This window comes from Vigna unguiculata, chromosome 4, assembly GCF_004118075.2.
Source record: "Vigna unguiculata cultivar IT97K-499-35 chromosome 4, ASM411807v1, whole genome shotgun sequence".
NCBI lineage: Eukaryota > Viridiplantae > Streptophyta > Magnoliopsida > Fabales > Fabaceae > Vigna > Vigna unguiculata.
In genome coordinates, this window is record NC_040282.1 from 935,677 (window position 1) to 949,502 (window position 13,826).

At 33.4% G+C, this 13,826-nt stretch overlaps 2 protein-coding genes and 1 non-coding gene across 3 annotated transcripts; all 3 read right to left on the reverse strand.

Moving 5' to 3' along the window:
- Positions 1-592: 592 nt before the first annotated feature.
- On the reverse strand, positions 593-3,219 carry LOC114180284. The gene is made up of 3 exons (XM_028066574.1): positions 2,382-3,219; positions 1,197-1,382; positions 593-1,044 (listed from the first exon to the last, which is right to left on the reverse strand). Exons 1-3 carry the CDS (start codon positions 2,835-2,837, stop codon positions 766-768), a joined length of 921 nt encoding a protein of 306 aa, XP_027922375.1. The 5' UTR covers positions 2,838-3,219; the 3' UTR covers positions 593-765.
- A 3,808-nt stretch (positions 3,220-7,027) lies between these two features.
- Positions 7,028-7,126, reverse strand: LOC114182822. The gene has a single exon (XR_003604257.1). It is a non-coding gene; the product is annotated as a small nucleolar RNA Z43 (small nucleolar RNA).
- A 2,676-nt stretch (positions 7,127-9,802) lies between these two features.
- LOC114181073 (protein LIKE COV 1-like) lies at positions 9,803-13,712 on the reverse strand. The gene is made up of 7 exons (XM_028067405.1): positions 13,441-13,712; positions 12,827-12,879; positions 11,991-12,100; positions 11,498-11,665; positions 11,305-11,402; positions 10,347-10,473; positions 9,803-10,139 (listed from the first exon to the last, which is right to left on the reverse strand). The coding sequence occupies exons 1-7, from the start codon at positions 13,588-13,590 to the stop codon at positions 10,042-10,044; spliced, it is 804 nt and encodes a 267-aa protein (XP_027923206.1). The 5' UTR covers positions 13,591-13,712; the 3' UTR covers positions 9,803-10,041.
- Between the last annotated feature and the right edge of the window lie 114 nt (positions 13,713-13,826).

Consider the following 13,826-nt stretch of genomic DNA (forward strand, 5'->3'; position numbering starts at 1 on the left):
TATATATAAATGCTTTGCTGTGCTTGTCTTCTCTCTTTTTCGGGAACAGTGTTTAATGGTGGTTATTCCACCGTCTGAACGGAACCGAAGGTGTTAATTCTTCCATTCTATTCACACTACACTGACATAAGATGGTAAATTTCAATAGTAATGTTCTCTTTTAACAATTTGAATTCCTCTCCCGTTCATGGTTTCAGATTACCAAATTCACAAGACAATTTTAGAAAACGTAATCCGAAATGATATAACCTTCGACAGATAATTTTAAAAAATTTCAGAAAGTTCATATATATTGATTTAAATATATTCTAATTTCAATTTTTTATTTTATTCTTCAAATATTTTACTTAACTAGCACAATTTAAGTTTATTTTAATTCGTACTAAATACAAAAATTAATAGTTATTTTAATTTTAACTTTTTTGTATAATTTCCCTTAATTTCATGACTAGGTTAGTTTACTCTTAATTCTTCTACATGCCAATCATGTCCTCTTGTTTTCTTTTTTGAAAATCAGAAGAAATAAATATGACCTAATGGCAGATATAACAAAACAAAAAGTAGTGGGAAGAAGGGAAAAGAGATTATACTATTACAATAAACTAATTTCAAATCTCATGTTCCCCAAAATTGCACCACCAAAGCTTTCTATAATATAAACTATAGTATTTCTTTCACCCTATTACTTGTTTCACACCAAATATAAACCCAGCACAAGAATTGAAAAGGCACACAAGAAACTGATTACAGCTACACCAAAACCACTCAATTGTATGTGCATGCATTCTCTTTAAGTTTGATGGGTCCATTGTTGTGTGAATCAATAGCCACTGAGCAAGACACATGCCTTCTATGTTTGGACCTCACCAACTTCCCAACAACATTCCCTATTGATCTAACTTCAAAGACAAGAGTCACAGGTACTTTTCCATTATCCACCAAACCAGTTAAACTTGCACCAGCACCATACAGAGGAACCTTGCTTCCTTGCAGATTCACAGACACATTCCGTGTACCCTTTCTTGGTAGATATTGCTTCTTCAGCTGCAGCAATGTGTATGCAAACATGGAATTTAACAGTTAAGACTGGTGCTCATTATCAACATTAGAAGCAGAACAATAGCATTACTCTAAAACCAAACCTTCTAAACCAAAGAGTAGTAACCAGTTTTTGATACTGAAGGGTGTTTTCTTACCTCACCAGATGCAACTCTGATCTCTGAATACATGAGATTAACTTCCTTAGAGCTGACATGAATGCCGAAAAAAGTTGCAGGGTTATGAACTTTCATTCTCGCTGAGCAATTTACTGTCAGCATCTTGCTTGGTACTCCTGTCATGTCTGCTCCTTCTCCGAAGTAGAAGTTGTGTACTGTCAAACTCTGCAAAGAAATAATAGGTTTCGTTGAATCCAAAGTTCATGAATAACTTACATATATGGATAAATGAAGATCAAAAGTTTTAACAAGGCACTTATTGTGAGTATGTGGTACAAGCAATTCTAAATTAGCAGGAAAAATTAAAAAAAAAATGAATAAACAAAGAATCATAAGTAGGCAGAAGCTGCATAATCTTGAACTCAATCAATGTCCTTCTGTAAATATAATTCTCATGATCTCAACTTCTACTCTATCTTCTCTTCTCTCCAATGCCTATTTTTCTTAAAAAAAAAAAATGTGTTGTGTTAGAGTAATACCTTTACAAGTGTGCAATAAACAAGTGAACATCACTGAAACTAGATGATTGCATAAAACCTATACACAAAATTTCTTTCACATCTCCAGAATTCCAGTAAAAACTGCAGTGATTTTTTGTCCCAAACAATCCTTGCTATGCTATGAGACTATGACTTTAACCATTAAGTATATGTTTTATTAGGAAGCTAATACAAATAAACAAATTTCGTTTATTTTTCTTATTTCTCCCCTGAATGTACTTTTCTCCTAACAGATCACTAGTCTCAGTTTCACAAATCAAACCACATGAGTGCTCCATTCAATGTTCTTTCTTGTCTCACACATCATCCTAAATCCATATCTATCTTTTTTTTCATGTCTTCCTTCAAAAATAGTTCTGTTTAAAAGCATAACACACATGAACATTATTATCTCTTAATAAATAATTAGTTTATCATGTTACAAGAGACTAATCCTTCTGTTAGAAGTCAACCCCCTTTGGTCCCAAACCTGCTGCAAAATACATACAGTAATCGATTCCTTCTAACTACATCACACAAACACTAAAAGATTATTATAAACTATAAACTATAATACACACTTCAAAGTCAACCATGCATTTATTTACAGAATTTAAAATTAAACTAAAGCAAGTGGCAATATTCTTGAATATAAAAAAACAGCATCAACCATGGTATGCTGTACCTTAACACTGACACGAACTTTGAAAGGTCTGGCGGCCATAGCAATGATGAAACAAAAAAGAGCGAAAATCAAGGCAAATCCAACAACCCCGACGAAGATCTGAGTCCTCCTAGACAACCCTTCTCTCTCCCCATAATACCCTTCCTCTTCCTCAATCACCTTGCCCTCCGGCCACCCTTTCTCGCCGCCACGTTTGCGGTTCGCTTTCTTCCCCCACGTGGCAATGTTCAAGGATCCCGACACCCTGCTCGAGAAGGACGCCCTGGAGTGGTGGCCGAAGGAGTGGTGCGAGGGCGAGTCCGCCGGGCTGTTGAACGCCGGCGTCGCGTGCATCGTTGAGGACTTGTCGCCGTCGTGAGAGTCCCGCGACGGACTCTGCACGTAGTACACCGCGCGCTTCGGCGACGACGACGTGTCCATGCTGGTGACATCGGAATCGGTCTTCGCGTGCATCATGGTGGTGCACTGAGAAAATGACCCAGATGAAAATCCTGCACCAAGATGAGAACTTTAACCGTGCCCCGATGAGGGAATCGGAAATTGTTGAGAGAAAAGGTGGTGGGTAGGGAAGAAAGTGATGGATTGAATGTTGCAGAGAAAAAAGGTGAAGAATTGGGATGATGGGGAAAGTGAGAGAGAACACATAAGAAGAGGGTTTAGTGAGTGAGACAGAACAGAGTGATTGATAATGAATCATTCACAGCTGTTGGTTTAAGGATGTTTGTGCAGTTTGGTGTGTGTCGTGTGGGATACAGATACAGTATTTAGAGAAAGAATATGAAAACTGAATACGACGCCGCCTAGTGCTTTTCAGATACACCATTCCAGTGTAGTACTGCCACTGCAGTTTCTCTCTTTTTGTTCTTTTTCATTCCCTCAATTTTTAAGAATAGTAAAAGTATACACACACCGAGTGATTGATTTAATAGTTTTAATAAATTAAAAAAAAATTGATAAAATAATAATTTATTTATTATTAATATTGATAATTTTTTTATTACTATTGTTATTTTATGGTTTAGATACTTTTTTCGTCCTCATTTTAACATAATGTTTACAATGGTCCGTTAACGAATGTTTAAAATGATCTTCATTTTCACAATTCGTATTTTATTTGGTCCTTTTCTGTGACGTCGTTTAAGTCAGTAATAGAGCACTGTATAGGAGACATTGTTTGTATTACGTTGCATTGGGGTGTGTTACGTGTACTGTACATATGGTTCCGTTACTGATTTAAACGGCGTCACAGAAAATGACCAAATAAAATACGAATTGCGAAAATGGAGACCATTTTAAACATTCGGTAAAAATGATGACCATTTAAAACATTCTGTCAAAACGAGGATCATCAGCAACAAACATTACATAGATGAGGACGAAAAAGGTATTTAAGCCTTATTTTATTATAAAAATATAACAAAACCTAATTATATAAAAATAATATATATATATATATTTATATTACATAATACTTTTCTAATAATATAATTAAAATTATAAATTATTTGCAATGAAATGAAGTATATATATATATATATATATATATATTGTATGTTATTCATTTTCAACAAATTTTCACATCTTAGAGAATAAAGTTTTGCATTGATTTTTGTGCCCTTTTCATTGATTTTCACACTTTCAACTTAAATATGTCTCATGAGTATCCATCTGTGAAAACAAATATGACTTTAATGATTGGAAATGTGTTTATAGAATGTAAAACTTGTGTCTTTTACCAACCGTATGATGAAACAATTAATCACCTTTTCTTTAGCTGTTAGACAACTGATCATATATTAAACATGTGTAACTTATGGTCAAAGGTTTGTTTAATATACCACAAGGTTTGCTTAGTATACCACAAGAGCGTGGATTCATTTTCAACGCTTAGACTTTGTTCGCTTTGATAAATGAATTTGTGTGAAAGAAAGAAGATGGATTTGAGTAGATTTGAGTAGATTTGAGAATAAATGTATGTTATTTTTTTTTAAAGAATTTAGATATGATTGTAAATCAATTTAAAAATAAAGTTAAAAAGAATTTGAGTGATTTGCTTGATGTGATTGATAAAAAAATGTTTTAATATAGAAAAAAGAGAGATTACTAAGTAATAAGTAGTATAAATTAATATTTGTATGAGTTATTATTATTTTTTAAATTTTTATTTAATACTACAAATAAAGTTACTGAAATTCAAACAACGGATAAGTTTCATATTTCTTCGGATCAGTTCCAAGCTTCAACGATGCACTGAAATAAGAATGTGAGATCAATTCTAGGCCAACCGGAATCAATCCATGACAACATGGGATCAGATCCAAATAACCATGTTGAAGTGGATTGGCACTGTACCGTGAAGAAATTACCATGCACAATGGCTGTAAAAGGGTCATTTGTTGCAACAATCTTTCAAATTCATCCTAGACGCGCAAGATAAAAAAAGCATTTATCCTCAAAATCACTGTAACCACTCGAATAGAACATCTTTCAAAAAATCCTCAAAAGCGAACAGGCCTTAGGTTTGAGTAATGAACATTTTTAAATTAGATGGAGCTACATGAATAACATAATTTTTTAAAAATTTTAAGTAGATTTAGAGGAAGTGTTTATCTTAGTATAAATTAAAGCTTGGACTTAAATCAAAAATAAACACTGAGAAATTATGATACACTAATAATTTGAGTTATGTATCCCTTTATAATATTTTTATGATGATTAATTTATGATTTTTATTTGATAACTTTAATATATATAATTTGAATTTGAATTTATACAATAAATAATTATATATTTATTATATTTTTAAGAATTATTTTATTATTTTAATGTATATATAACATATAATATTTTATTATTTTTAAAATAAATGTATCGGATATGTTACATCCGATATATTTATCATATTTGTGCTTAAAATATTATTCAGATGCAATATGGTTTGTATTAACTTGTGCTTCAATCCAATAAAGTGTTTTGAATCCATTATAATTTTGATAAATAAGACTACACATAGCAACATAGTCTTCGAAAAATAGAACATACAAAGAAAGAGAACTGTTGTGGGTCTGATCTTAATAACCAAAAGTGAAAACATTTTTATTTTGCGAGTGTTATTTACAATTTTGCAAGAAATATTACACAAGAAAATTTGGAATTGGAATGTAAAAAATTTAGAGCAATAACTACAACTGCATACGATGAAAAACAAAATACATTTAACAAGAAAACTATAACTACGCATGATCAAAACCAAATTACATTTAACAACACAACCACAAAATCATATATTTAAAGAGTTTAAATAACACTTGATAGTGACAGAACATAACAGAAAGTGATTTGTTCTTATTTTTTAGTCGTTTTGGCACAATCCCATATGATTTTAAAGAAAAATTAAAGAGATGCATTTTCTCTTTTCTTTCTCTTTTGCACATTAAATGTTAACGCTTTCCCATTAACATATTCAACTAGAAAAGTAACATTACTTAAACTGTTTTTTCTTTTAATTATTCAATAAATGTTTATGAAATAAATTATTCTTATTTTGTTAAAACTTTTGATATAATTACTTGTTTTAACCTAATTCAATTTATCAACATGGTCATTTTTATAATGCTATCCCAAATCTTTGAAATAAAAGTAATGGAAGCGTGTATTTAAATTATTGTCTCTATTTCTAAATTCAATCTTCAATCTTCTATATATTATCATTTATCTATATTTTCAATGCTTCCTATTTTTCTTCTCCTTTCTCTAAGATCATAGTATCCCACGGTTCTAAGAATTCTTGACGTCGAATTTTTCTTTTTTTAATGAATGATAATATATATTCATCTTTATTTTATATAAATACATTTTTATCATGTTTTTTTGGTATTGTCATTTTTATCACATTCATTTTGTAAATTCTTTTATCCGTGTATATATATATATATATATATATATATATATATATATATATATATATATATATATATATATTAAATGTTAATCAATATTTTATATTAAGAGAAAGAGTTTACCTGATAAACATGAGATCAAATTTTAAAGGATTTGATGTGCTTTAAAAGAGAGTTCGGTAAACCATTAAAGTTTCTCTTACAATATTCCTATAAATATTAATATAAGTAATCGATAAAGAACAAGAGAGATTAAAGAACAATTGAGATGTTAAAAGATAATTCTATCCATACAAATCCTTAACCAGAATGCATTACAATACTTTTTTCTAAATGTGTTAAATTAAAAATAAAAATCCACCTACATGTAAAATATGAGTTAATGAGAAAAAAAAATCAAGAATGTTACTTTATTCTCAAAAGGAAAAAAAGTTTTCAGAGATTATTAAAGACAAACTGATAAAAAGAACACAGTATAAATTTCAAAAACTCAATTACTAATAAATCTTACAATGAACTTCAAAAATGTATAAAAAGATTCAGAACTACGATTTCAAAAGCAGAAACATTGGCCTCAGAGAGAAGATTAGATGAATCCACATTGAATAACTTCAGACATATGCTTGTCTATATTTAATCATTTAATCATCAGCCAAAACAAACCTAAGCAAAACAAAAACATAAATTTTTCGTGAAAACTGAAAGCCATAAACTGAAAAAGAATGAAAATTGGTTTGAACAGAAAAGGGACTCAGAATATGGGTGGTGATATATCAGATTGGTCGGCAAGGCCCGATTAGGGCTATTACGACGAACGAGACCTTTCAATCAAACTCGTCACTGTCCCTTTCTGTGTTTCAACTACTAAGAAACAAAGCGTGTCCATGGAAGAAAAAAAATAAGTAAAACATAAACCCAAGAAGCTGAAAGACGAAGATAGGGATAAAAATACCAACTTTACAGAGGGAGTGATAAAACCCTGAACAAAATCAGCTTCAGAAATAGGTTTCAACCTGAATTTCAAGATGCAAGAGCTAGGGTTTTAAAGAGTAACTTCGTGGGCCTTTTTGGGAACAGTTATAATAAGTGGGCTTTTCTACCCTTTCCTAAAAATGATAAATTTGAAATTGTCAACAAATAAAATAATATATATATATATATATATATATATATATATATATATATATATATATATATATATATATATATATAAAGAGGGATTAAGAGTGGTGATTAGGGGTGGACAAAAAATTTAATTTTCTTGATCCAATCCACTTTTGCTCCAATCCACTCCATTTATAATCCATTTTATTAAAAATCTAATCCATTTAAAATCCATTTAATGGATATGGATTCCAATCTAATTTACATTTTATATATCTTATGGATTGGATATCCATTTTATAAATCAAGATTTTTAAATATGGATAATTCAAAAAATCTAATCCAAATTTTCAATTTAAATTTTTAGTTGGGTTAGACTAAAGGTTGAGAGGAACTATACTAAATTCAGACTTGGATGGGCCTTGCTCGACGACCTATACGGCTCGAACAGGCCCGACAACCATAAGAGGTTGGGCGGGCCTAAAGATATGAACAAGATAGGCGGGCCCGACAAACCGAACGAGTCGATCAGGCCCAATGACCTGATGAGTCACGCGGACCCGAAAACCCGAACGGACCAGGCAGAACCAATGACGAAAATAGGTCAGGCAGCCCAAAGACTCGAACGAGTCAGGCAGGCCCAAAAACTTGAACAGGCCTGACAACCTGAACGGGCCCGAAGACCCAGATGGGCCGGACGACCTGGCGACCTAGACGAGCACGACGACCCGGATGGGCCTCATGACCCAAACGGCCCGATGACCCGGACGGGCCCGACGACCCGGATGGGCCTGACGACCCATATGGCCCGATGACCCGTACGGGCCCGACGACCCGGATGGGCCTGACGACCCAGACGGGCCCAAAGACCCGTACGGGCCCGAAGACCAGGATGGGTCTAACAACCTACACGGGCCTTACGACCCGGATGGGCACGACGACACGAACGGGCCGGACGACCCGAATGGGCCCGACGATCCGGACGGACATGACAACTTGGACGACTTTGACGGGCCTGGCGACCGGGATGAGCCTAACGACCTACACGGGCCTTACGACCCGGATGACACGATGACACGAACGAGCGCTACGACCTGGACGGGCCCTACGACCTAGACGGGCTCGACGTCCCGGACGGGCCTTACGACCCGGATGGGCCTGACGACTCAGACGGGCCTGATGACCTTGACGTACCTGACGACCCAGACGGCCCCACGATTCGAATGTGCCCGACTACCCGATTGGGCCCGACTATTTGGACCTGTCCGTTCGGGTCGTCTGGCCCGTCTGGGTCGTTGGTCCCATTCGGGTCGTCCGGCCCGTTCGCGTCGTCGAGCCTGTTTGTGTTTTTGGGCCCGTTCGGATTGTCCGGCCCGTTCGGGTTGTCGAGCCCGTTCGGGTCATCGGGCCGGTCTTGATCGTCCGGGCTGTCGGGTCCGTCCGGATCGTCGATCTCATCCGAGTCATTCGGGCCTTAATGACACAAGTTTTAAGAAATTCAATTTAAATTTCTTTTATTAAAAATGGATTCTGGATTTTAAACTTGATCCAAATATTTGGATTGGATTTAAATCTTGATCCAAATATTTGGATCTGGATTCTAAAAAAATCCAAACTATTTTTACTAAAAAAATGGATTTGGGTCAAAAATCTAATCCAATTATTTGGATATAAAATGGATGTGGATTGGATCATTAAATATCCGATCCATGCCCACCCCTAGTGGTGATAATCAAAATTATATTCAGATATAATCGGTTAAGAGGAAATAAGTGAGTTCTAAATTTCAGTTGTGCATTCATTCTAAAACTAAAACACTTCAATTTCGGGTTAAATTATATAAGTGATACAATATATGAAAAACATGATTTTTCGATTTTTTCCTTCATTAACTATAATGTAAAATTCGGCCAAATTAGACTATGAATATCGTAGGTTTCTATTTGTAATTCTCTTTTTGATATATACGAAATTACATAGATTTTATAACACATGTGTGAGAAAGGCCTTTTTTATCCTTTGAATCTTATTTTGAGTTTGTATTTAAGTGATGATTTTTCATTGCATTTATCTGTGGAAAAAATGAAAAATTCAACTTTAAATGACTTGTTCTTTTTAATCTTGAGGCCTTTTCTCCTTCTTTTTATTTGATTTGTTTTTACTTGTTTTTATGTTTTAATTCTTATATTTTCATTTCGTTGCATCACTCCTATTCTATATTCCATTATGTTCTTATATTATGTTGTTGATGTTAGATCGATTCTTAATTTCTTATCTTACTTTTAATTCGTGAGTTGTTCTTGAGTTAGTGAAATCTTGAATCAAATATATCATAGAATTAATTTATTACTTACAAAAAGCATGATATACCACAGATAAAAAATAAAGGAGGTTGGCACACAGAAAATTACAGAACAATTACTTGGAACTTAATTTATTTGACTTAGGTGCAAACTAAACTTTAATTTACAGTCTGCTAACGATGTTTGGTAGCAGATTGATGATTAGTTAGTTGGTTAATGATAACAGCAAAGAAAGAAACACTACATTAAGTTGAAAGTTATCAATTAATAAGAACTGCAAAAATGAATTGCTATAACAAGTGGAAAACCAGTACATTATACACAGGTAAAAATGAACATCTATGCTCTTCACTCTCAGCTTCTGATGATTCTACTTATTTCTCCTGGTGTGATGCGTGAATCAAACGTTGATAGAATTTGTGGCATTGACATGCCTCCCGAAACAACAATTTCTGAAAATTTTGAACAAATTCAACCATATGATGAAACTAGAGAGGAATGAACTATTATCATAACAGTGATAATAATGATAATGATAATGATGGTGAAACAATTTCTGCAATTTCCAAACAAATTCAACTAGATACTATCTGGTATATTAGAAGTTAAGATTGGAGTTTCATCATCTAGAAACATGTAAATATAAAACAATTACTCACCAATTCCTTCACGAACAGACAGGTTTGGTCTAATGATATCTGCGGTGCTGACAAGAAATATATCACCGATATATAGATGATTTGTAGGAACATAGACACAACATAACTGCTCATCTACAGAATAGTTCTGTAAAAAAAATATTGAAAAAATTAATTTCAACATGCAATGATGTGTAAAATCTTTATAAACACGTCTAATCATCAATGGTTGACTATAAACTAGTTCCATTCCATCAAACTCAAATCATTGTATGCTTAGCTTTATGGAAACTTTCCTTTAGCATATTGTATATACTTGTTGGCTGAGCTTCTCCATAAACACTTATACGAGAAAAGGAAAAAAAAAAAAGATAAAAACTTCTTCATAAGATAAAATTAGCACATGCACAAGTTAAAAATACAAAATTTAGAAAAACAGCGAGAGCTTCATGAAATTAGCTTAGGGAGGAGAAGCTACTTTTAAATTTTCTTCTCTTTCTCTTCTCAAAGTGTTTATGGAGAAATTCACCCCAAAACACCTGTACAACTTTGAGATACATAATAATTGAAAAAGGCCACATAGAAAAAGCTAAAATCTAAATAAAAACCAACATCATCATAAAGGATCATGGATTTCAAGAAGGGCACTAAAAAGGCAATTGTAATCACCTCAGCCAATGAAAGAGCTCTTATTCATAAATATATAGCCAATAATGTAAAATTATAATTCTATTATTTATCAAGGCAAGCCAAACAGGAATTGGTTGAGCAAACTTTGCATTATTCAGTACAATAAGACAACAAAATTATTTACTAAATTGCTACATCACCATCAGAAAATAACCAAAATTACATTATAAGTAACATTAAACAACTAATTAAAGTGATAACAGCAAGGAATCATAACGAGAATCTGATTCAAACATTGATGCAAGTAAATGTTCTGAACCTAAAATCTGTTGTCAAACACCAAAGTTACCTGAAGGGTAACAAACGAGGTGATGAACCCAAATGCATATTCTCCAACACGTGGATGCCGAATGATGGCTACCTCTTTGAATGCTTGTGTATTTTGATCTGTGAAAATATGCACCTTAACATAAACTGTTCTCATCCAATATTTCATTCATACCATTATCACAATCAAGAGCTAGATATTGGCAAACACACACCTGGAGAGATAGCTGCACTAATCTGCTTGGAGGCATTATAAATATGACGAACAAGTGGCATTCGCTTGATAAACCACTCCCCAAGACCCAGGACAGATGCACCCAACCATGATGACATGAAAACCCCAACCAAGAAGATGAAAGTTATGGAAGTTACGAATCCAAGACCTGACCAAAGATTAGCCAATAATGTCAACATGTAGTAAACAATAAAAATAATTAAAAACAGTATTGTTTCTCTATTGGACATTTCAACTTTAAATAGTCCAACCTACTCTGAAAAAAATAGAGAAGACAGAGAAAAAGAATATTATGAATATAAAATCATTTAATATGCTAAAAAAATGAATAATTAATAGCCATAATTCTAACAGCTTTTAGTGAAAAATATGATATTTAGGAAAGCCCTGCCACGAGACAAACTAAGTTTCAAGCCAAAAATTGAACTTTACATAAGATTAATTGTGAAATACCATAAAACATAAGCACTTACCAAAAACATCAATTCCAAGTTGAGCATAGATAGGAGAGAAAAATCCATCCACAAAATGAATAAACCACCACGTTACATAGAAGGTGATAGCAATTGGAAAGAGGATGACACTGCAAAAGAACTAGCAGTGAGATATCACCAATTAAACAACAAAGAAACGAAGAACCTTGGGAATTTGAAAAGGACAAAGAGAGCTTTGATCCAAACAAAAAGGGGACCAAACATAATTCAGTAATCCATATTACAAGCAGAGAGGGTTATACTGGACAAGAAAAAATATTCTTCTAGGAGCAAGTATCCACTATTAAATCATCATTGATGACATAAATTCTATCCATTTCTCCAGGATGTTATCCTTTAATTTAAATCAAAGTGATGAGATAGCAATGAGATTGTTACATGTTTTTGTCATACTATATTGAGAATTGTGGTAAAAGAGTGCATGATAGTAACTGGTGTCCAGAAAGTGATTTGGAGGTCTACGGTCTCTAGATTATAGAACCTGGGATTTTCATTCAATTAAGATTTGCTAATTAAAAAAAAAAAAAAAGTATTAGTTGAACTCTTTGAATACTACAAGGAATATATATTTTCCCCTAGCATGCTTTGTAACTTTTCGTTTGCAATGCAACACCATAAACAACAAGATGCCAGCAGAAATAAAATGTAAATAAAAAAAATCAAGAAAAAGAAAACCGTCACATCAAAGAATACGAGGCATGCAAAAGGAAAATTCATTCAGGAGGAAACATATACAAGATCATGTGTAAGAGCATGCAACAACACATATCATACAACCATGTTTATGAAGATATTGGGATAGAAGAATCACGCACCATCCTGACATGAACTTTTTTGATGCCCAGCTTCTAATAACTTTGTAAAAAGTCTACAAATGACAGAATCAACAAAATAAAATAGCAATCTGTCAGACAAATACTAAAGAAGGCATAGCAAATAAAAGAGCGCGATAACTAATATTTGGTATTCAAACCACAAAAAAAGAGAAAACATTGATTCCCAATATATGCAACTAAATAATTTCTTTTTACTTACGTAAAACTAAATTATTGCTCCATTTACAATAATTAGCACTAGATAGCTTCACTTCTTTCATTGCTAGTTTTGCTACCCCTTTTTATTTTGAATACAATTTGATTTGATGAATCGTGATACAAACTCAGATTAACACCTACTTAAATCTCCATCCTATTGAAGCTACACACTGCTCTTGACGAAGAAATTATTGATTCCCCAATCCTTAACAGGTTCATCCTAAAGAAAAACTCAATTCAAGTCAAGGAAGAAACTTTCAAGTAAATCCCATAACCCAATACATTCACAAAACACCAGATTGACCGAATTGGGGAAAAAAAAAAAGGAAGCGAGAACGAATTGTAATGGTTAAAATCGAAAACCCAAATTGGGAGAGGGTAGATAGAGAGATCACCTCACGTCCAGGATGATGCGGGGAAGACGAAGAGGACGACGACGGCAAGGAGGAAGAGGCGGCAGGGCCTTCGACGGCGGAGACGGGGATGAGAAGCTCTCGATCTCTATCTCTAGTGGTGATGGCCATGGTGGATTTTTCAGCGCCCATCAAACGACGCCGTTTTCGAGAACTGAACGGGAAACTCAAAACACGAAACGCAAAACCTCTTTTCTGAAAATTCTTTTCTCTGTTGTTGTGTCCTTTGGAGAGTTCAAAGCCTCAATTCACATTAATTTGGTCTGCGCTTTCTTTTTTATTTATTTATTTATATTTTCTTTCTTAAAATATGTTTTAATTCTATCTGTTTTTTCTAAACATTCCATGTGACTTTATACATACAAGTC